Source organism: Buteo buteo, chromosome 12 (genome assembly GCF_964188355.1).
Source record: "Buteo buteo chromosome 12, bButBut1.hap1.1, whole genome shotgun sequence".
Lineage (NCBI taxonomy): Eukaryota > Metazoa > Chordata > Aves > Accipitriformes > Accipitridae > Buteo > Buteo buteo.
The window spans coordinates 6,042,465-6,067,314 of NC_134182.1; the positions used below are offsets into that span (position 1 = coordinate 6,042,465).

General features: G+C 46.5%; 1 protein-coding gene across 1 annotated transcript in view; it reads left to right on the forward strand.

Annotated features, from left to right (window-relative positions):
* Positions 1-301: 301 nt before the first annotated feature.
* The window catches only part of EHD3 (EH domain containing 3), a 30,470-nt gene continuing 5,921 nt past the window's right edge, over positions 302-24,850 (forward strand). The window contains exons 1-3 of the mRNA XM_075042493.1: positions 302-908; positions 7,805-7,981; positions 12,988-13,085. Of these exons, the coding sequence (XP_074898594.1) occupies positions 682-908; positions 7,805-7,981; positions 12,988-13,085 (502 nt within the window). The 5' untranslated portion in view covers positions 302-681. The remainder of the gene's footprint in view (positions 909-7,804; positions 7,982-12,987; positions 13,086-24,850) is intronic.

Sequence of the window (24,850 nt, forward strand, 5' to 3'; positions counted from 1 at the left end):
GCACATGGAGGGATTTATTTTAAAGCGAGGGGACAAGGCGAATAAAATGGCGACCGGGCCGCAACACCCCGCAGCGGCCCCTAGGGGGCGCCGTGTCCCGGCGCGAAAAGCGGGGCGGGCCTTGTGTCCTCGTCTCCCCCCCCCCCCCGCCCTGCTTTTCCTCGGCGTCGCGCCCCGCCTCAATATGGCGCCGCCCGATGCGGCTTCACCCGCCGGGAAGAACGGGCGGCGCCTGCCAGGAGCCGCCGACTTCCGCCGCCGGCCCATTTCCTGGAGGGCCGCCCTTAAACACCGCCCGCCGCGGGCTGCCGCCGCCGCCCGCCCCTCCCGCCCTGCCTCCGCGGCATGCCCACGCCGGGAGCCGGCGGCGTGAAGGGAGGCGTCTTCCACCGGCGCCGCTCGGCCGAGGCTGCGAGGAGAAGCGGCCTTTCGCAGCCTCCCGCGGGGACCGTTTGCTGACTGAAACCGCCGGCGCGGGTCGCGTAACGGGAGGCGGCCCTCGCGGGTGGGCGCTGGAGGGGAGCGAGGCCTGCCAGGCCGTCCCCCGGGCCCCGCCGGCCTGAGGGGGCATGCGGGGCTAGCCCGCGCCGGCAGCCAGCCAGCCAGCGGCGCTTCTCCTGCCCGCCGCCCCTCGCCCCAGCCCCGGTGGTCGCTGCGGAGCTGGCTTCAGGCGGCCCCAAGATGTTCAGCTGGCTGGGCACCGACGACCGCCGGAGGAAGGACCCCGAGGTGTTTCAGACGGTTAGCGAGGGCCTGAAAAAGCTCTACAAAACCAAGCTGCTCCCCCTGGAAGAGCACTACAAGTTCCACGAGTTCCACTCGCCGGCTCTGGAGGATGCCGACTTCGACAACAAGCCGATGGTGCTCCTCGTGGGGCAGTACTCCACTGGGAAGACCACCTTCATCAGGTAAAAGCCGGCCGCCTGCCTGCCTGCCTCCCGGGCGTGCCGGCATCCTCGGTGGCCGTGGGCCGTGGTGGGGCAGAAGAGGTCTCTGCTACCTGTGCTATGCCTGGATCCTCTTCTGTCCCCCCCCCCGCTCCGTGCCCCTGGTGCCCATCAGCAGCTTTCAATTGAAAAGCCACCAGCACTCAAACTCAGAGAGCGTTCCTTCGCAAGGACAGGGTGGTGTGAGATGTCCCACGGAACACCGACGTGGCAAAACGTAGCCCGGAGCAGGGCTGAGGAGCGCGGGCAGGGCATTAGTGTGGATTAGTGTGGAGACGTGAGTCACTCGGGGCCCTCTTGTCTGTTCAAAGTGCAAAGGCTGTGGGAAGCCTCACGCGGGGTATCCCCATGACTGTTGCTTTCAGGGTAGCCCCTCTAACAACCATTCTCTTCAGCCTGATGGAGCGTTTGGGTGGTGGGGCAACCTATGGCTTAGGGAACCTTAAAGTGGGTGCTTGGGTTTGTAATGTTCTTTCACACTTGCATCTTTCTTTCCCTGCGCTGTGCCCAGAGGCAATGCTCAGAGTCTAGTTTGAGAAACGTGTGCTCGGGGGGGGGGGGGGGGGGGGGGAGGGTTGTGCACAAGAGAAGACCAAGATCTTCAGGGCTCCAAAAGTAAGCCCTGTTTTAACTGTCCAGCTCTGCTGAGATGCTGGGAGCACCAAGCTTATTCTTAACTCTAAAGAAAGGGCAGCTGCCAGGAGCAGGTTTGATGTGAAACTGTCAGACAGAGGGTTAAACTTTTCCAGCTGGACTTGGTTGCAGGGATCTCTGTTCAGCCACACTGCTAGTTCAACTTGCAGCAACATTTCTCTTGGGATCGTAGCTGAAGCTGTGCTGTCTGTTTCCTATGTGATTCATAAGCTTAGCATTAAATTCCAGCCTTTTTCTGGTGTGGCTGTGTTGAAATCTGTGGAATTACCCCAGTGTAAATCTGGATGCAAGCCACAAGCAGCCAGCCCTTTGTTCTACCAGTATTTCTTGGTGGAGGAGGGAGCTGTGGAGAGTAGAGAGGTGTGAATCAAATTGACTGTACCTCTTAAGGAGTGACCTTGAGAAGTGCAGGGTTTTTTGTGTGTGCTGTAATATTCCAGCTACTCAGTGCCCCAGCTGGGAGCCAAGAACAGGATGCATTTCTGCTACCTTGTCATGCACCTGGCAAACAAAGTTTAAGAGTAAAAAGGCTTTTCTCATGTAAGCAGGTCAGGCAGATGGTGAAGGGGCATGAATGACCCCAAGAAGCATTTGGCACATGGTTGGAAAGGGAGTTACTCTTTTGAAAATTAGAGAGGCTAGCTTGGATAGCATAGCACTCTCATTCTACTCCAGATCTTTGTTCTGCGACTTGGTACCAAACGTATTTGAAAGGCTTTTTGTGCCCTCTGGGTTACTGACACTCAGAGCAGAACTTCCCCTGAACACAAGGAGGTTGCTGAACATCCATTCCTGAGGTTGCTGGCTGTGTAACTAGAGTATCTCTTTTTCTGGATTGCCAGCATCAGTGTTTCCCTGCAGTCTCACCTGCATGCTGTTGTTAGCAGAGACTTCCTGCATTTGCCCCTCTCTGTTCAGTGAAGTCCTATAAGCCTGAGCTCCTTTTGCAAGTTCATGTGCCTAAAGCATGTTCCAGGCAAAAGGAGAAGGTTGAGTCTTCACTTGTGAGATTGCAGCGGCACTGTTGCTCTGCTGTCAGCAAGCTGATCTAAGCCACTCTTTGACCACTGCATTTCATTCGTGCTTGTGTCCGCTTCTCCTAGCCCTCTCTGTGAAGAGGGCTGGGATGAGCCTACGCAGAGACTATGATCAAGCAGAAGTGACCAGGAGCTTCTGCTTTATAGGAGTGCAAAATGGACCTGAGAAGGCCTTCCAGGAAGGCATAAGAAGTGAAAGCTGAGAACTCTTGGAGAACCCCCAGGGCCTCTAGTAGTAGGAGTGTGAGGGTCTGTTACTCTAGTATGTTCCCAGCCAAAGGCAGGAGGTGCCAGAAAACAGTGGTGCTCGTGATAGGCTTCCAGGGGGAGCTTGCAGGCACTGGTCACTAGAGAGCTGGGATAAGCACCAGATTAGCATCCAGAGTTATTGTGGGAAGGCGAGTGGGAGCTAAAACTGAGAGCAGGGAGGAGTTAAAGGGGACTGGGGGAGGAAGTGGGAGGGAAGACAACCACTATGTCTTGGCAGTAGAATGAAGCAAGAAACCCTGTGGACATCTCTTCCATAATCTCTTCAGGATGGGGGATAATTGGTGTTATCCTTATGTATACATTCCACTCTAATATTGCACCCTGCTTGTACTGCCATGCAATTTAGGGAGATGACAGTGTCACTAAACACTCATGTGGAATGAACTCAGCCCCAGTTCATCTGGATCCCAGTATACCATTTGAAAAGAAAAGGACAAAGGACTTTAGTCACCTACCTGAGGTAGGCTTATCTCTTAAACATCTTCCCTTGTTCTTGGGGAATCTGAGGTGTAAGAAGGAAGAAATGCAAGGCTCTGAAGCACCTCAGCTGCAGCATTTTGCTGTGAGGCTGCTCTCTTGTCAGGAGCTGATGGCAGAAAGAAGGCAGTCAAGGTCAGCAGTGAGAAACATTCCTAGAGGCTGAGGTGGGGAGGAGGGAGGTGATTTGTGTGGGTCAAAGCCAGTGAAGTGAGACCAGAGCACTGGCTTGTTTTCAGTGGAACCAGGCTGTTTTCTCCCCTCCTTTCAGGGACCCAGGGAGCTGAGCCTTATTTTGCTGTGTGAAAGATGTAGCATTGCTAACTGCAGCTTTTCCATTCCTGGTTCCTGCTGTATCCTCTTTTTCTGCACTCCCATTTATCTCCTCAGCATACATTTGGATGAGGCTTTTCTGCAGGGCTGGGGTCTGAAAGGCTGTAATGGTGAGGGCAAGGCAACACCTCTACCTGGGAATATCTGACAGCCACAGCAGGATGTCGCTGGAGCCTGCCTTTATAATGTTATTGCTTTTTATGTTTCCTGTAAGAGGGTGGGAGTGCAGGACAGAACATTACTCTCCTAATTAACTTAGACTCAGTGGTCTTCTCTAAAAATAATCCTGGCTTCTGTCCAGCCATCCTGCTAATAAAATAAACAAGCCTGCCAGAGACCTACTAACTGTCAACATGGCTTGCTTTTCTGGTGTTGCCACCCTTTCCTCCTACAGCTAATCATTTACATGTCCTGGCCTCTCCAGACTGTTTGTTACAGGCTGCATGCATAGCTCTGGTGTGACCTGGCGTGTGGCCCTGAACCTTTCATCTCTGCCTGCACCAAGCAGTTGTCACCATTTCCTTCTGCTCTGCCCTTCTTCCCTTTCCCGCTTTGCATCACCTCTGCTGCCACACACAGCAGCATCCTGCATGGCTCCTGCATGACTCATCACAGGCAAACAGCCCCTTCCCCCACATCCTGCAGAACTCCTGCCTGGAGAGCCTGGGATCTCCTTGCCTGGCTCCTATGCTGCTCCAAACCTGCCTGGGAAAGGGTAACCCAAGCCAGGCTGACAGTAATGCAGCTTTCCTGCCCTTGTCCCTCACCTCCTCCCGCCCTCATTAGGAGCAGGGACAGGCCTGAAATGGGGCAAACAGCATGATGTTCCCAGCCACATACCAACTCCAGACACTTCTCCAAAAATCAGATTGTCATTAAAAAACACCCCCAACATTCACCTCTTGCCTGGCATGCTTTGCAGGCTTCCCCAGCCTGGCTGGAGGTCACTCCCCCAGGCCCTTGAAAGTGTTCAGCAGCTCAGAGTAAGGCATGCTGCACTGGCAGGGGAAACTGCTTGCTGTTGGTCAGTGTTTTTCACACTTATTGTTTACTTTTCTCTCCCAGAAATCCCCACAAATGTGACAATTGCATGTGTTCTGTAGCTTGTTTCTGCTAGCAGAAGCAGCCTGTGGCACTGCCTAGCAGAATTGCTTTCCCCCTGTCAGACAGTGTCAATAAATCCCCTTGTATTTGTCCTGTGTACAATGAGATTCTTGTGCTGCAGTCACCCTGCTGCACAATGTACCTGAATCTCCCACAGAAGCCTTGCTTCAAATAGATGCTATGATACTAGGCAGTCCAAATCTTCATCTCTGCTTTCATACCACTTGTTGCACATTAAATCAATTAACATTGGCTTGTAGCTAGTTCTATATGAGTGCTTTTGTTGTGATTTTTTTTTTAAGTCTTATACAAGAAATAAACACAGAAATGCTTTGAAACATTAGCTGAGTGGAGTTGTGATAAAATTCTTTCGAGCAGCCTGACTGAAGAGGAGTATTGCTATTATATGCAGGACTTTTGCTTAGACTTTCTCAGAAGCTTTGTCTATAAATGACAAAACCCCCAGGCTTTTTTATTCTCCTGTTGCTCAAAAGTTATCGTACTACATGTGCATCTCAAACCTGTAAAAATACAAGCAGGTTATTGTTGTGGCAAGGCTGTGACGTGGCATTGGGGATAAGGGGTGTTTCTCAAAAGCACTTGTTGCATTTGACAATTGTTATCACTATCTGTTTCTTTTCTCTCTCTAGTATTTGCAAGTGGATAACTCAAAGATTCATTTCTATGGATTCAGTGAATGCCCATCCATATATCACTCTTAAATATACTATGTCAGATGAAAAGCAAAATACAGAGCAGGAGCACGGGAAAGCCAATAGCAGTGACTTAGCATTGCAGCAATGTCCATGGGGCTAACATTTTTGAATTGTCATCCAGGAGGCCTGAGCTTAGTTTCCAGAGTCCAGCCAAGTGCCTTCTAGAACATTCAGAGGACAGTGTACAGAGCCTTTGGTGAGAGAAAAGTAGCTCCTCCTTGCTCTCAGCAGCTTCAAGCTAGAGAGAAGTTACTGTAGCTGCCAGGAAGGTGTATTGTGATCTCCAGCCAGGGAGGTGTCACACACCAGCGTTAGCTGCAGTCTGCTTTTGTTAAGTAATGACCCACTTTTATGGGAAAGTTCAACGAACCCCTGCATAGGCTTTAGGTAGATAGGATGTATCCGCCCTACTGTAGGAGGTCAGAGGGCTGTTCCTTCCTAGAATCCTTCCTGGATTATTTCAATTTTTTGGAAATTGCTAAACAGCTGCTGTTTCATCTGAGTTGCTCCCATTAAGAGAGGTCACTTCTGGGGGCATTCTGGTGAGCACAGGACTTGAAAATCACTTTAGATGAAAGATAGAAGAAAATACATGATAAAATACCAATAAAGGAGGTGGTCAGATCCTAAGGGAATTATGGATATCATTGCTGGAGTTATTCTTGCTGCAGCTATTCCCTTCATTAATATGTACCAAGCCAGATAAGTAGCAGTGATTTGCAGTATGTCTTGGGTGTACATTTGCTTGTTTTACCTCTGGATCCAGTTGATTTGGCCTTACCCATTGGGAACTGAAGATGCGTTTGCTGACATGGTGTCAATAAATAGCCCTGCTGAACAAGCACAATTGTTTTCTGTTCCCCAAATGGTGATTACCTCTGTTAAAATGATAGTGAAAGCAGGAACCCCTGAAAAGTTATCACAAGCCTTCATGCAAGTGGTCCTGTAGTCTCTCACATAGAAAACTTGCCCTCTCTGATGAGACTCACCTGAGTGAACCAATGGTGGTTGTTAAACACACTGGTCTCAACCATGAAGAATCCTCAGCCCTTCTCCTGTTTCCTTTTTCCCTATCCCCTGAATCTAGTTTTAACATCACAACAATTCTATATTTGTCTTTCTACTTCTACATTCTACCTACTAAAGATTAGGTCAAAGCACCAGAAGAGGAAGTGCCAGCTATCTGCTGGCAACAAGCAACACAGTATAATACTAACTTCCATAACCTGGTGGTCATTATGTTCCTCATGTAACAATCCAGAGCTTATCACCAGGTCAGGTGGTATGACACCATCCTGTACTGAGGGTTAGACCAGTTCTAGCTCCCTTTATGCAAGCCGCATGGACGCAGTGGTCTTAGTTTTCAGCACAGGACCAGCAGGTGGGATGTTTTCTGCACCCACAAGCACAAACCTGACCTCAGTGATGGCATTTAGCTCCTTCATGAGCCAAAGGGAACTGTCCCATGCACACCATTGACTCATCCTGAATTTGGCATGGTAAGTCAGGGTGTGCTGCAAGGATCCTAGTCAAAGTCCTACAGCCACATGGGTGACTATCTTTCTCTGAAATTTGCCAAACTGTAGCTTCAGAGAGGCTGCCAGAGGCTTAGGAAATAGGGGATGCTGTGCTTACTGCGCTATTTAGCTTGATAACAAATACTGGGATATACTCTGCCACCCACATGCTTAATGCTCAATATGCTTGAGCAGTTTGTCATGCAGACCTGTAGCTGTGTTGCAGAAGCACACAAGAAGGGACACTTGAGACTTCAACAGTCAAGTACGGGAGAAGCTGGCATTTGAGCAACTGATTTGGACTGGGGGCTAAGCACATTAGTTGGATGAGTCTGCTGAAATGAGCAGCGGTGAAGTAATTGATATTGGCACCAAAGGCCGGTAAGGTTTCAGGATTAACTCTGTGATTGCAGTGAACTGCTGTTTTTACTTTGCTATGCTAAGTCTGTTCCAAATGTCTTGAGGATTAAAATACACAAAATGATCAAACATGATGACAATCTCTTCCCAGCAGCTATAATCATCTCAATTTCTTAATCCACCTGAAATAAGAAAGCTTTAAACATGGAGATCCTGAGTAGAAAAGCTACCATGACGTTTATTGAACGATTCAGTGACAGTGCTAAAAATAGCCTCAGAAGGATCCATACTCTTGAGCTTCATAATTACGCTGCAATCTTCAGTACAACTCATTTAGGACTTAGGCAGCTCATGTCTCATGCCTACACCCTGGGGTTTTTTGTCTACAGGTACCTGCTGGAGCAGGATTTCCCAGGGATGAGGATTGGACCAGAGCCTACAACCGACTCCTTTATAGCAGTTATGCAAGGAGATGTGGAAGGAATCGTTCCTGGAAATGCATTGGTGGTGGATCCCAAAAAACCGTTCAGGAAACTCAACGCCTTTGGCAATGCCTTTTTGAACAGGTCAGTACTCGAGATCTTAGGTGCTCTGAAGAATAAAGCTAGAACCTAATGAGCAGCATAGCTAGCAATTTAAAGGGATAAGGCATTACACTGTTCTTCCTTTTTTTCCCCATCCACATGGCTGATGCAAAGCCATTCCAGTCCTACCGGGTGCACATCAGTCACTCAGTGAAGGGCAGATTAACAAATTCAAGTGGGACAAACCTTCATCTTACTTGAACAAACAAAACAAAAAACACAGCACAGCCTGTCAAGCTTATCCTGTAGGAGTCTAGAGGTAAATCTCTTTATTACGCTTTGCTCTCCCTTGCTTTTATATTCCTAACTTCTTCCATTTGCCATCAGTTCAGTTCCCTGAAATTAAATAGTCCAACCAGACGTAGCCACTAGAGTTAGTAGAGAAGTGGAACTGGCACCATATGCGCATCTCTGCTTTCTTGCATTTTTAAACGTTGCTTGAATGTCCCCCTTGTAACAAAACCAGGCTCTCTCCATTCTAATGCCTTATACATATAACCTCAGGTGCAAACTGATGACAGCTGTAATATCTTTCCATAAAAAAACTGTAGCAGGGGATTTGGACAGTGGCTCTGTGACATGAGGAATGTAACCTTTCCATCCCCTAGACCTAGCCCAACCATACCGAGTTGGATCTAGGCCTTGCAGGAAGCCAGCAGCACACACCCATATCCTAGATGAGCACAAACTGTGCTACAGCAGGCAGATGGGAACAAACTGACCGACTACACCCATCATTGGCGCCTTCCCTGCTAACACAGTGTGGGAGACGTAGCAAACATGGCAGCTGCTCAGCCAAACAACCAGGAAAGCTGGGCTTTGGCTTGCTTTCTAACTTCCGAGCTTAGAGAGTGTCTACCTAGAGAGTATATCATTTCCTACCAGCACTGACCACAGGAGTGCTGGTGTAGGCTGCAGTGAGACAGGGAAGGGGCCTGTGGAGAAACATGGGGAGAAGCTTGATGAGAGAAGAGGAACCTAGCTGGAGTTGCTACTATGCAGAGAACCTCACAGAGCCTCTGGAAGCAGTATCTGATCACTACACAGGCTCATCATTCAAATACATCAACATGGTCCTGCATGAAAGAGACTCTGAGATGTTTTCAATATTTAATAGGGCCCAGAACATCTGCACCTGGCCAACAGTTATGTCAGGTGACTGTCCACTCCCTACACCAGGGGAGAAAGATTATTTGCCCTAAGAAAATAACAGGCCTCCTGCCTGGACTGTGGAGATAGCAGATGAAGAGAACATTATTCAGAGCAGCTCTGCTGATAGCCAAGAACAGCCACAGCTAGCAGACAGTTCACTGCAGAGGAGAAGCAACTTCAGGAGTAAGGCAGCCACGCATGGAGGGCAAAAAAGCAAATGCTCCTGAACTGGACTGATTGATGTGTCCTGAATGCAATTTGCTCCTAATACAGCAAGGGATCTCTGTGTCCGTTAGCCCAGTTCACTGTATCATGCAGTGCTCTTCTTACTCTCCTGCTCCTCTTGCTTCTCCTGTGAGGAGGGAGTCAAGTGTGTGCCTGTGAGGACAGGAGGGCAGAGGGGCACAGCAGTGACTCAGCAGCAGCAGAAGTGCAGTCCTGCTAGCAATGCAGGGAGTAGCCAAAACAGCCAATTAACCCCTTTTCTGCTGACAGATTAAAAAAGGAGGTAACAATTTCTTAACTAGCAGAGGAAGACATGCTAAGAGGGACTAGCTCAGCAGTGTGAGCATCACAGCTAATTAGGAAATTAAGCACATGCAAGAATTGACTCAGAGGGCCAGAAATTTAGCAGATATAAGTCAGGGTGCATCCACTGGACTGGATCAAGCCACCCACACTTACCCCGTTGTGGGCCTGGCTTCTTGGCAAGAGACAATGCAGAACTGTCTCTGCCTTGCACATATCTTGCTACTGCTGTGTGTATGCCAAGGCACTGACCTCAGCTAGGAGGCTGTGAGCAGCAAATTTGGAGAAGGGAGGTGATCTCCAGGAGCCACCCCTCTAAGCTGAGATAAGAGAGTGACCCTGGGCAAGTCTGCTTTACCCGTGGGTGGTTAAAGGTAACAACTGGCTATGGGCACCAGTGGAAAGGAACAGAGCAGCACAAGGCAGCAGCATTCACATAGACCATGCTGGTCTTGGCTGGGAGGTGGCAACCCATGGCACTGTGTCATCTGGGGTGCAGAGCCTGCTGCTCCAGAGGAGCTAAACGGAGGACCAGAAGGAGTGAGCATCCAGCCTCAACTGGTACTCCCTTCCCAGCAGAAACTGGGATCTGCTGCCTTCCAGGAAGCAAGGGAAGAGTGGTAATCGGGACTTGGCTGGGAGGCAGCAACTAATTGTGCTGCTCAGAGCCTGTCTTCTCCCTCACTTCATTCCCAGGAGATGGAGTGCCTGCCCATACCTTCCTGGCTAAGGAAGGGCATTCTGCTAAGGGCAGGGATAGGGCTGACAAGCTGCCCAGGGCTGAAAAGAGGGTAGCAGCTCTGCAGTGCCCTGTCTCTTGTCTGCCTCTCCTTGCCCCAGGTGGTGCCTGGGTACTGAGAGAAGGGCTTGTTTTCCTCACTCCAACTCTGCTGGCAGTACCCCAGCTCTGGAGGGATCCCAGTAGAGAAACTGCAGGTTGCATCTTGTTATCAGGAGGACTTGTTTGGCACCAAGGCCCTGGAGCAAAATGAGGAATCTCAGCCATTACTTTCATATCACATTGGCTTGGTTGCAAGATTCCTCCCACCCCCAAAGTCTGTCTTGGGAAGCTAAGGTGGAATCAGCCCTGCTTTTGTGGTGTAAACAGTGGGAGACATCACAGATAACAGGTTCCTCCTTCACCTCCATGCTCTACCTGTAGAGGTAGTGGAAGTCTAGATTGGCAGCACATTCTTTCCTTCATATGGCCCACACAGAATTAGGTCATGCTCCCTGAGATCCTGCAGTTCTGCTGGGACAGCAGGAAGGCAGCAGCCTTAACAACCTTGCCAACAGAACCAGAATGCACTCACTCCTGCTGGCCTCTGACCTTGTATCTGAAATGTCCTGTGGAGTACTTTACCTAGAGAAACTGGTAGAAAATCCCCTTGCTGAGCCATTTAATATTAGACCATAAGGAATGGTCAGGGCTGTAACAGTGGCAAGCAAACATGGGCTGGCAGGACAGGGGAATAACATGACCTCCTGAGCCTTTTGTTCTCTGCTGCTTTGCCTGGCACTCAACAGGAGAATCAAGCCAGTCTCCCGCTTCCACATGAGGTGTTACACGTTCAGAAATGCTCCCTGTTGCAACCTACCAAGCTGCAGATGTGAGAGAGAGAGGCTGTAATATGTGGTCTGAAATAGCGGACAGCTTAGGAGAGAAGACACTCATCTAACCCATGAGGATTCACTCTTGTCAGAATCTTCTTGGAGTCATGCAAGTAGAAAAATTGGGGTGGGGTTGTAGCATAGCCTGGAGGAGCTCATAGCTGTGGGGACTTCAGCAGAACCAGCCACTCAGAGCGCTTCAAGGCTCTGTTTGCCTTGACTGCATCTAGTGGCCCTTGTGCCAACCCCCATCCTTTATGTGGTTCTGCTTCCTCCCACAGTAACATGTTTTTTATGCCTGGAAGTCACACCACCCTATTAATATGCTTACATACATATACACACACATATTTATAGCTCCTGGAATGCCATCACAAAAAGGCTATCCCTGAAATGCTACTGGGAGCCATGTAAGTGGATAGGCTTTTACTGTCCTTTGCTGTTACCAGCAACTGAAATAGATGAGCTGCAACCCACTAACAAGAAGCACAAGTTACTCTTCTTAAGCAGTGATTTGCATAGCTACAAGATGGGGAACAACTAGCTAAAGAGCAATTACACAGAAATGGAGCTGCAGAGGGGGGAAGAGTGAATTACAAACTGAATGTAAGTCCACAGTGTCATACTGCTGTTACAAAAGCAAACATCTTGCTGAGATATATAAACAGGACTGTCATATGTAAGAGATAAGGAGCAATCCATCCACTCTGTTCACCACTGGCAAGCTCACAGCTGGATTACCACGTCAGCTTGGGGCACCATGCCTGAAGAAATATGTGGAGTAGTTTGAGAGGACCCAAAGGAAAGCTGCAAGGGTCTTCAGGGATTTAGAAATTAGCTGGAAAGGCAGCTAGAGAGAACAGAAAGAGACTGGGGGGGGGAACCCCAACCTGTTTTCTTTAAAGGAAAGACTGGGGGGAGACAGGATGACAACAGTATATGTTGGGACAAGAGGGGAAAAATAAATCATTTTCCACATCTACTGTGTTTGAGACTGGAAAGCATTGTAGCATGGGAGATTTAGATTAGATGTTAAGAAAAAGAGGTTTTGCTGTAAGGGTAAGTAATGGAGTAGACTTCCAGCAAATGTTGGTGCATCTGCATTGTTATGGATTTGAAGAACACTTTAGACAAACATCTGATTGATCCTGCCTTGAGGCAGGAGGATAGACTAAGTGACCCCTTGAGATCTCATGCTGCCTATGCTTTAGGATTTCCATGTCACAAGAATAGCACACTTTCTGTCTAAGACCAGATTTGAAGTGAACAAAAATCCTGCAATGTTGCTGATTTTTAATTCTTTTTTTTTAAACGAGTTACTTCAGTTCACTTGAGTTCAGGACTCTGCAGGGGAACGCTTAAGTGAAGAAAAACAAATACCACTTCTTGCTATAATCTAAACAGCAAATGAAAACATTTGGATTTTCACATTTTCATTAATAAGTCACAATTTAGGGGCCACGTAAAAACCCTGTCATAGGTCATGATTGAGACCCATGTTCCAGAAGCAGCAAAATAGTCAGAGAAAGTGCTTGGTTCTGGCTTCTTTCTCATTTCTTTAAATCAACAGTAGCTCCAAGCTCCAACTGAAGACTTGTAAGTGAGATCAGAGCCTGGCTTGTCCCATGCTGCCTGTGATGTTCAGCACATCATAAATACCTCTTGCTTTTATTTTAAACACATGTATTTTCACACAGGTTTGTTTGTGCCCAGCTACCTAATCCAGTGTTAGAGAGCATCAGCGTCATTGATACACCAGGAATCCTTTCTGGAGAAAAACAGAGAATTAGCAGAGGTAAGTCTCAAGTTCACTTTTCTTCCAAACGACAGTAGTGAAAACCAAAGGGACTCTATATGAGTTTTGCCTCAAGCTGTACAAGCTGTAGACAGAGACACTAGTAGGAGCCTCTCAGAGATACAGCATGACTTTACCAATGTCCCTTTGGACTTGATTTGCAATCTGCTATAGAGAATTGAAATGCTTTCAGGGAAGGTTGCTGACAAGGTCAGCAGTACCTGTGTCACAGTCCAGTATTTCCCAGTGGAACAGATTTCCATCAGAAAGAGTCAATCTATACTTATCTGCTTTGCAGAAACACTTGCTTTCAGTGACTTATTGATGAGCAATAGGCAAGGCTCCCATGGCAATCAACATGGTTTCTTTTGAGCTGACCTAGCAGTTTGCTTGCACTGTCCAGGCTTCCTAAATCTAGTGCAGGACTGCATTGGGCTTAAGAGCCATTGGCACCCAGGTTCTTCATTGCAGTGGGGAGTCTGGAAATCCTGGGGATGCTAAATGGATCTGATGAATAGCACAGAGTCTCTTAGTGAACTTCTGAGTGTCTCAGGCTGACCCTCTGAAGTGGGCAACATCTTGATACTTTAAGCCTAACATTTGTGGTCACTTTCTTGCTCTGTAAGGTAATGGTGGCATAGCTTGCATTTCTTGCAGGTTCCTTAGACAAAGCTGGTAGCTATGCATCATTTCATTGCAAGAAAGCCAAGAGTAGTAATTGCAGCATTCAGGTTTGAGAAGATCAGTTCTCATTCACACTGCCTATTAACAATGCACAATTAAGTTTCAGCAGCACAGGCTCTACCCAAAGTGCTGAGGCCTTTCCCATATTTTGGTGTTCTGTCCTGTAAGATTTCTGATGACTCATGCCTTTCCCACTTCTATAATGCTCCTTGCATTGAAATTGTTCTTGGAAACTTCCTTTTCTCTTTTAATTGAGCAGCCACCTTGCACAGAGCTAGGTCTTTATTTTACTGGGATCTTGCACCATGGGGACCTTAGCTAAAGAAGCATCAATAAAGCTATAAAGGACAGCTAGAGTTAGTTGAAAACTCACATTAAGCTTTTTCAGCATGGGTCTCTGCGCTGCTAGGGGATCATAAATTCCTTCCAGGCAGTCTACAAAAGGTAACAAGATGTGTAAGCCTTCATCAGAAGGTTGAAGAACATGCTGTGCAGGCATTCCTCCTTTCAGCAGAAAGTGTTTAAAAGTGGAGATAAACATGGTGTAAACATTTTTCAGTCAAAAAATGCCACTGAAAGCAACCAGTTCTCTTGTGGACCTATCACTGTGAAGAAAGCTTGCTTAGGAGGAAATATTTTTGTAAAAAATAAATAAAAAAATTGCATGCCAGTCAAAATGGACCTATTTCAAGTCCCAAAAAAGATTCCATAGCCCCTTTCCTGAATCTCCTCACCAATTCAAATCCTGACATATATTGCAAGATTTTCCTATTTTGCAGCTATTTCCAGTACTAAAAATATCCTCCTGCAAAATGTACTGGCACTGTTTATAAAAGTCACTGGTGCACTTTGACCTAAGCCAGTAACGCCTCTCCAAACATCTGGAAACAGCTGAGGGAATGTTCCTTATAAGCAGAGAATGCTAAAGGGGAGTCCCAGTTCTCTAAGCTTTTGCACACTATACCTACTTGCAGAACTGGACCTGTCTCAGCATGTGGGGCAGGTTTTTCCTGGACAACTTTTCTGCCCTTAGTGCAATTAAGTGCTTGTGCATTGGCCCTGTGACTACAGTGTGTGGTCACTCCACCCTTTTGCTGGGAGGTGAGAACTCTAGATGGAGCACAGCCATCTCCTGCTCATCCTACCATCCCAGGAATTTGCTCTGCTACACCTCCAGCCAGACAAGGAGGCTGTTGCAACCTGGTTGTCAACTGACCTAATCACAACAGTTAGAAGTACAGGGTAGGTGAGATTTCACTGCATCGCTGTTTATGTCCAGGACAGCCTGAAACTGGTCATGTGGGCCATGTCAGGTGGCCTTTCAATAGCTACAAGATCCTCATCTGGTTTAGATCAACACAGCTTTGTTGAAGCTGACAGAACTCTAGCAATTTCTGTCTGCAGGGGATCCAGCCCAGGGAGTAGAAAGAGTCAAGAGTTCTGAGGTGCTTATCTTTAGGAAGGGCTGCTGCCAGGCATTGGTTTGAGCTTATCTCAAGGAAGCTGGTGTTTGAAAGGGAGGGCTCACCTCCCAGCTCCCATGGAAGAGGAATAGGAAAAAGAGGTGAGGCTGGTGCCTTTGCCACCAAGCTTATGAACCAGCTGTCCTCATTAGCAAGTTGGTTTTAGAGGCAGATAGAGCAATAATGTGGTTTCTAGGAAGAAAACAAGACAGTGCTAAAAACTGCTGACACAACAAAATGCTCCTGCCCTTCTATACCTTCCCAGCCTGCTCAGATTTCACTTGGGAATGAAGCAAGACCTGAGGGAGTCTTACAGAGGTTTCCCAAGAGACACTTTGAAGTTTCTTAACTGCTGGGAACAGGGAAGCTCTTCTTATCCCTGTTGTTTGCTAGTAGTAGGTTTTTAAGACCCTCAAACTGGGGTACCTGTGATACAAGGTCAGGGAAGGAAGTAGATAGTAAAGCAGCTTTCTCTCATAAATTTGAGGGGAAAAAGTAAAGATGCATAAGATGTGGCAGGCTTTCCCCGCCTGCCCATCCCATGAGAACCAGCAGCATTTCTAAAAATAGGAAATTCCTCTCACTGGGAACATCACAAGTCTGTCTCCTTTCCCATTAGATGTCAAGAGCATTAGCTAATCTATACAGTGCCAGCTTGGCAGAATTCTGTGGTATCAAAGCTTAGCAATCCATGAGGGCCACCTTATATCCCTGAATTTCAAGGCAATAGCTGTTCCTGTTACTGCATCCATGTTTCAAGGAGCAGGAGCAAGGAAACTAGGTTTAAAGGAATGATTCAGGGGCCAAGACCAGGTTCTGAAGCTTTTTATTTGTCTGAATTCAACTCTGAATTAAATTCACTGCCTCGTTGCTGTTGGAAAGACTTAACGTGACAGATAAGACAATCCCTTCCCCGATTGACAGAGAGCATGCAGAAGCACCAGCACCAGCGTGCCAGTGTTAGCGGTAGCAGCAGTCAGCCTCGTGTAGCCAGCAGCAGGGCTTTGCAAATGGGTAGCAAGCTTTCCTCCAAGGAATGCTGTATAATCCTGAGAAACAGAGCTCTGTGCTGGCTATCTTCCAGGACACCACTACATGGTCTTAAGAGCCACCTTCCCCCCCACAGAGAGCCCATGAAGTTTCCCAGTAGCAGACCTGCAGGCTTAAGCCTGTCAAGCAGTTGAGGGTGATGCAGTCTGTCATAGCTGAAGTCCACATCCCCTCAGCATGCAAAGAGATCACCAGCACTGACACAGCTGCTGCTGCTGCTCTCAGGCTCTGCTAAAAAGCGTAGCCAAGGAGCTGCCTGCAGTGATTTGTCCTACCGAGCTCCTGTGACTCGTGCACTTCTTCGTGGTGGACACCCATGGTGTCACAGGTGTGGTAGCTAGACCTCTAGGATATACAGGTTTCATTTACAGGCCTGGTGGGAAGTGTTCCCAGGACATCATGGCCCAAAGCATCCTGCCCTTCATTGCTTCTGTATTATGCTTGCCTGGAGAACAGCCATTTCTCTTCTGGTGTTTTTCATATACTGGGACATGGATCTATGTCCACATGTAAAGAACTAGTCATTGCATTACCTTGTCCCTCCTTTCTTTTATTGTTTCCAGTTGAGCATGAGGCAACAGCAGGCTGCAAGGATGCCCAGAGGGGAGGTATTTGTACCAAAGCAGCAGAGTCTTGGCTGCATTGACAAATTGATAATAATACGGATGCTATCCATTTGCAAAACTCTGTTCTGGTGTCACATAATGAGCCTAGGCCATGCTGCTGGGAGGGAAGATGCGAAAGGGATGACTGTACTGAAATAAATGAGGACAAATGGGAGACCTGCAGGTCAGGTCATGCAGTACAGCAGAGTTAGGACTTCCTCATAATTCATCATCTTGTGCAGTCTGCCATGCTAATTGAACCACCTGGTAACAGCAACTCATGCACTTCAGTAGCCGTGGCATCCCTGGGGGCTGAGCCTTACATGCTCTGCTAACTGTCAATCTCAACCTACACATGCCCTGAGCTAAGCTGGCTGCCAGGTTCAGTGATGCCCTGGCCAAGTTGTATTTGATCCCTGTTTCAGAGTAGTACTTTCTGAATATATCCTGAACACTTACTTCATCTTCACCCTGTATCTGTTGCCTCCTCCCTTCCCGCATTAGCAGTGAGCACAAGGTCCTAGCCAGGAGGTGAGGACTGGCAGCATCATTCCCCATTGGCTTTCTTTCCAGTATGCACTATTCCAGCCTTTTTCCAGCCTTCTGCCCAGTTCCCTTCTGCTGGCTGCAGTGTAGCCCAGGCTTCCCGTAGCCAAGGAAAAAAACACTAGCCTTGCTGTGTCTCCTAGGAATGAAGAATTCCCAAGTGACCAGTAGCTTCAGCACCAGGGATATTTAGTCACTTACCAGCCTGACAGTGAGAAGAAAAATGCTAATGGCAACAGTCTTCAGCAGTGCAGAGCTCTCAGACTGACTGTGTCTCAAATAGCCATGCTTGGAAGGGAAAGGCAAACACCAAGGGAATTCATGTTCTCCCACTTCATGCAACATTGTTTAGGGTACAAGAAAATACTTTTTCCAAAGAGTTTTGTCATGTGTGCTAGCAACAGCATGATACACAACTGAAAGCATCCACCCTGAAAGCCTCTAAAAGGGAGACAAATATTTGCTATAATACTCCCCACTGCTGATGTTTGCTTATATTTTTTATTTCACTCTGCCTGGGAGGGTGAAAGTGCACTGGTTAGTTTTGACTTTGCAGTTCACCTCCATTACTGCAGTGCAGTAGCCGCTCTGCCAACTTGACTGATTTTATCACAGTCGTCACAAACACATACTGTTCCACTGAAAGGCTCAGCTCCTACAGTCACACAGTTCTGCACTTCCTCTAAGAGCAACGCAAAAATGAGCAGAAAATCTACACAGTTCTCGTCCTTTTTATTCATAGAAATATGTGAAGCCATGAGCCTAACTCTTCTGACGTGAAAGCAGGATACAATCAAAAACTCGAGATTATATTTGGGTTTTGGGAAGACCAAACCATGATTTTATTCAGGGAGAGGGCCTGTCTTCATGATTTGAGTTGGAAATACTGCTATATTTTGCAGTTCCAGAACTGGAATAATGCAAAAGAACCGAGATTAAATAGTTGCACAGATAAAGGGCTGGGCTTTTTTTTTTTTTTTTACTCCTGTTAATGTATAGCAAGCATTTAATTTGTGTTACCAAACAAGTCTGATTTTTAGAACAGCTGTTCAATTTGTCCATTTTAGTGTCCACTGTGCACTCCAGAAGTATCCTAAGTATCTGTTACATCAAGGAAAGATAGTCATGCCCATCAGTGTCTCATCAATTTGCATTATTTATGCCCATCATGTATTCTATCACCATCCTGAGTAACAATGGAGAAGGACTGTGTTTCCTGGTCACTGGTAGCTATCAGTTACTGAAGGCCATTTCAGGCCAGGTTTTCAAACATGATTTCTCCCCAGATTTAAATTACATGTACTGGGAGAATTCAGTTTATGTTTGGACACTATAGTAAAGAAACTTCCTTGAAATTCCAGCTATGCGTCAGCGCTGCTGTGCACTGACCTCTCTGGAGAACTTGGCCTATATTCAGATGCCTTCTGAAGTCTCAAAATCTGGCTAGAAACTGTTTTCAGGATTGGCCCAAGTACCAGGAAATGGTCAGTCCATCTGTCACAAATGACAAAGATATAAACGTGTAAAGGGTAGAGGGGACAAGTTCTGCTGTGTGTACACAGAAGCTAAACAGGCTGTTAATAAGGAAACTTTGCTCTGGGCAATGCTCTTGTCAGTTTTACTCCACCTGATTTGAATAAGCCTAGTGAGTTTTCACTCAATTTCCACTGACATAAAGCAAGAGCCCTGTCAGGCTCCTGGACTTTTCCCAACCCTGAAACCCTTGCAGTAAACAAAATGAAAGCAAAAGGCCACACAGTCTGCCACTCCGGGTACTGATTAACGTAAATGTTAGCATTAGAAATCCAACACCCACCCATCTTTCCTAGCTGAGAACATAGGCAGATTTGCTGTGCTTTGAGTCCTTTTGCCTTTGCTTTGGAAACCTTTAAGTCTCCAAAATGTACGTAATGCTTCTATTAGTTCTTGATACTGGGGGGGAGGAAGTGCAAGGCACGGGCTGGAGGATGTAGCTCCTAGTGCTGTGAATCAGCAGCTCCAGGACAGATTATTTCTTTGAGTATAGTCAAAGGCAGAAGTAATCAGCAAGCTGAGGCCTGCCCTAGAAATTATGACATGTAACATTCATAGAAATCTTTTCATCCTGAAGGACTTCTGTCTACTTCCCAACACACCCACAGATGTACATTACAGGAATCTCTTTATAGCCCCTTGGAAGGCAGCCACTTCCAGAGAGGAGTATGGCAGCTTTTTACAAAGATGGTTTAGGATGAGCTGCAGTGAGGTATATCCAATACCCATCCCTCACTTTTCATCTTCCCTTCTGTCCTCTCCTTGCTGGCACCATCAGCTCCTCACCTTGAGAGAAACTTGCCCAAATCACTGTTCTTCCACCCAGTCCCAGCTGTTTCATCTCTCATACTCCTCCCCAGCACCCTCCTCTCTCCACTGCACCATCCCTCCCTGGGTCTCACAACAGCCACCCACCCTGCTTCCCACTCACTTTGTGTGTCCTCAAAGGCATGTGTCACTTCCCCCTCCCTTTCTCCCCTCGTTTTCTTCTTCTGACTATTGTGTTGCCTGCCTTCTCCTTTGCTTACAGCCATCTGTCACTCAGGTAACACCTGCCCCTCCTGGCACATTCTCCCCCTCCAGTGTGGACTGCCTGCTTGTTTTGCCATGACATAGTCTTCTTCCCTGGACTTTGAAGGGCTTTCAGGCAGGACATGACTGTGACCAGTTAGACTAAGCCTCCAAACCCTCTTATTCAATTTAAAAATTCCAATCAAGTCATTAGCTCCCTGGAATAGGCATTCATCTCCTCTCCAAGAGCTGCTCCCTCTCTAGGTAGTCAGTGTTTGCTATGCCAGCTATCCCATCTTCTGATGCTATCTTCAGACACACAGAGCCAATCTATCAGTTGACAAATAGGGACACAGCCATAAAACTCAGCCCTACAGAGGGCTGCGATCTAGTGAGTTTTCAGTCTCTGGATAACACCAGCTTTAGAAGGAGGAGAAAGGAGCTCCCAGTGACTAATATTCAGCAGGAAAGAGGTGAATTGCTGAAAGCAGCAGCGCTATTTAAAGCAATAGTGACAGCAAACTGTGAGATACCTGGTGCAAAGCAGCAGCTTTGGGTTTTTCAGCATTTCTTGATCTTACTGTTCCCATTCCATCCCACCTGAACTCTACTACCACACAGGCTGTGGCTATGGTTCTACAAGACAGGAAATCCAGTAGTGCGCTTACTATCAGACAAAAAACCAACAACAAAAAAACCAAACCAACAAACCAGTGTAGCTACATGGTGAGAAATGCTGAACCAATACATGCACACTCATTGCTGGTTTAAATTGGCTTAAAAATGTTACAGCCAGGCAGATTTTATGCTGGGTCAGGTATCATCCATCTTCCCACAGTCAGCATAAAGACTGTATTATGCCTGGTCTGACTCGACAGAAATGTAATTGCATAATCCTGCCAGATCCTAGTGAAATACATGCTGCCAGGTATTCCAATAGTGCACAGACAAGTATTCATTAAGCCAGTCTGCCTTGTGGAGTCTAGGTGGCAGGGTGTCTGCAAGATCATTTTCTCTGTAGGCTGAATCCACTGACAGTCCTGCTGACTTGTCAGCTTTGTGTTAAATCTGTTGAATCCTTTTCATGCTGTCAGAAGGAAATCTGTCCCATGAAAAAACATCTGATAGAAGAGAATTATTATCGTGTTCATCTTGTCCTCCTAGTACTGCATGGTTGGGATTCATTTTCTATTCATGTCCACCTTATCTGGAGGTTGCAAAAGAAGCTGCATCAGTGATATTAGAGAATGCTTAAATACGCATCATATTTTTCCAACAGAAATGCAAGTGCAACCACAAACAGACAGGAATTACTGAACAAAATATTCTGCCCTTTACATTTTTGTCTGAACATCCCTGTAATAATGGGTTTGCATTTATGCAGCTTTGGCAAGCAGATGAGTTCCCAAATGCCCTGTAACTTCACAATAAAACTGTGTTATGTTATGTGGATAACTTCACCCATCACTGAAACACTGCCAAATCAGATATAGTAACTGGCTGCTTTTGTGAGAGGCCTTAGCAACACTACAACACTAAGAGAGGGTGTAAAGAGACATAATGCATTTGCAGTGGAATGAGCAAGGGGACACTTCAAAAACTCCTAATTTGATTGTAGATCAAGATCAGTTCTTGGTCTAAGCTCACTCTAATAAACTGCCAAGGAGGAAATTGGAGTGAGGCTATAACGTTTAGATTTAGTTACAGAATGAGCTTCGTGTGTTTTCAGGTGTTGAGTACCTCCAGCCCTGGCTGGAGTCAGGCAAAATGTCCTGAGTTCTCTATGCTATTGAAGAGTCCTCTGAAAATGAAAGCTCTGAACTAAACATTAAAAATAAGGTCTTAAATGCATTTTGTATTTAATATTATCTTATTATTTCATTCATATTTTAAACATCTTTATTAATAGCTTGCCCCTAGAGTTTTACACTGTCACCCAGCTATCCAAATGCTTCAGTAACAATCTACTCTTTTTTTATATGTTAAAAGCAAAACTAAAAAGTCAACCCTATGAATCACCTATATAGCAATTCTCCAGGTACTTGTCTGTGTGAGAAAACAGCATCACAGTCGGTCACTCCCAAGTAGATAGTTGTGAACAGAGGTCTGTCCCACCTGCCCTTTCCACATGTCATTCTATGTGTTAAGGAACAGTACAACACTCATGATAATTCTCTTTTCCTCTAAAGCGTTCTGTCACTTAAGAACAAAATACATACACTTACACCTTGGTTTTCCTGCCAAGTACCTCCATACAGGAGAATGCAGGTGTGATCAGCACTTGGTAGAACTGCACACACAGAGAGATGTTTCTTGCTTAGCTGGGCACCAACAGGAGAGGTCTCACACATTCCCTAAGCACCAAAGCAAGCGGGACATACAGGAGGAATGTGTGTGTTGGGCCTTTGTCCCAGCATGGGATGCAGATGAGACTATGCTGTTGTGACTGCTCTGAAACATCACCACGTGTTACTCCCCAGGGCTTTGTTCTCTCTTTAGTGGAGATACGCAGGACAGCTGTCAGGAGAATATCTCCAAACAAGCAAAGAAGCTAGGAAAGAAAGTCTGCTAATCAATCTAGACATTTAATGAAGTCCACAGGGACATTCAAGACTCCCTGTATGTTAACTGTAGCAGCTGGGAACATACAGAAAGTCTGAGCAGATATTAATTCCCTCTTCTTGTTAGGTAGAGCAACATTTTTGTTTGTCAACAGGAAAGAGAGGCTCACAGAACAGATAGGCTCTAAGTGCTTCTGTGTATCCAGGCTTGATACGTGGTAAAATCCGAGCTAAGCACCTAAAGATACTTTCGGACAAACACTGAGACCTGGGCAGATCAAAGTGCTAAGGTCATTCTCCCAAGTCCTCAGCTAATACCAAAACTACAATACCACTTTTTTTTTTTTTTAAATAATCAGTCCTCATTTTTACTGAATCACTAAAAGGTGGGCTGAGTGTCAGGTGCAGACACTTGCCCCACCTCATCCCAGCCCTTATTAACACAACAGAGAACCTAGCGGTAGCTGTTCCTCTACTGTCAGAGGGCAACCATCCACATGATCTGTGACAGGACATCACTGTAACATTAACAAGGTGCCCTAGAGAACATGAGACTGTTTCCCCCTTGATGCCCCTAAGAAAAGGGCTGGAAGAAGTAGTCATGGTGCAATTCAAACACATGCCAGCTTGACAAGAAAGCATCTCAGTCAATGAGATTTGACAAGATTAAATGCATAAACATCTCCAAACAAAGTCGCCCTGACTCATTGCTTCCATGGTGAAAAAGCAAGCTGTGTAGCTCTGCGTATGAAGAATAAACTATCCTGCCATGCTAAATGACATCCAGTACAGCCCAGACAGAACTGAACATTAGCTGTGGGTATGCATGCCATGCTTAGCAAAGTTGGGGATGGGGTGGGGGCGTCCCCGTTTGCAAATTCATTGATCTGCTTGCAGAGGGACAGTTTACAGCCTGAACCTAGTCCAAATGAAATGAGGTATTGGCATTGACTTTGTCCTCCTGCCAGCACCTCTGAGCACAATTTGGGAAGGAGTCAGCATGTGTAGCTTTATAGTGGATACACAGTTAGACCTGTGGAGGTGAGCTCCCTACAGTGAGAACATCCTAAGTTTAAAAGGCTGTTAATATCTGAAAGCAAGCAGGACCAAGCTTATTTCAATTGTAAGAGGGTCTGACTCGTGATTTTTACTGAGGTCAGACACATAGACTGGGCAAGATATCCAGATACCAATATAATATATTGAATGTTCAGCAGGTCTCTGTCAGAGGTAATGCTAATTCTGAATTCTCTAAAGTTCTCCGCATCAAACGTAGCTGACCAAAGAGCCAGGGCCCAGCATTGCTTGCTAATGCTAGAGAAGGCACCAGTGTCTTAAGTGAGCAGAAGACCATTGGTGGGACAAGCATCTGTCTCTTCCATCTATGATTTCTTTATATCCCATGGAATAGAGCAGGGCAAGCTGTCCACATCCAAAAGCACCCCCCACCCCCCTCCTTTTCTTGTAAGGAGCAAACTATAATTCACCAAAGCAAAACACTGCCCATAATACTACTTTGCAGTTGTATAGAAGTTTTCAGTGGCAAACAGTTAATGCCAGTTTATCCAGCTGAAGAGAAAGTTCACACAGTCTTCAACTCCTGACTTGAGAGCCAAGATTTCAACCCAGTTTGCATAGTCACAAGGGAGAAAAGGCCAGTGACAAAAATCAAGATCAGAGCTCAGCAGTTCTCTCTTCCGTAGTTCTGATCTAATGACTAGGACACATTGGTTGCCCTCTAGGTTTTAGAGAGGACAGGAAGAAAAAAAAAAAAAGAAGGGGGGAAAGCACTGAACTAATTATCATACATTTATTCATGAAAGCCAAGATTAAAATAGTATGTTAAAGGATTTGAATGCAAATAGCATATGCTCTGTCCTGATCTCTCCTATCAGAGTGCAGCACTCTGGCAACACAGATAACCCCATAGGAGAGCCTGACAGAGCAGAGGGAGAGTACCAGTCTCTCAGTGAGGCTTTAAAGAAGGTGAAAAAAACACCACAGAGAGCCAGGAAAGGTCATTTTGTTGCTGTCATTGCTATTGTTTTAAAAACATCTTCACACACACTATTTATCATGCCCTGTATTGCCCAGAGATGTACCCAAGTCTAACACTGTGCATCCATTATCCTTAGTTCTGAGGCATGTGAAATTTGAACCCACTGTTCCTAGCTTGAGTCCACCTTTGGTGTTCACAGCAATGCTGTATTTAAGCATCAAGTACTTAGCAAAATAAACACAAATCATTTTGCTTTGTGCACATGCAGCAGGTATGACAGGATGATTACTCAGGTGAGGCAGGTTATTTGCAT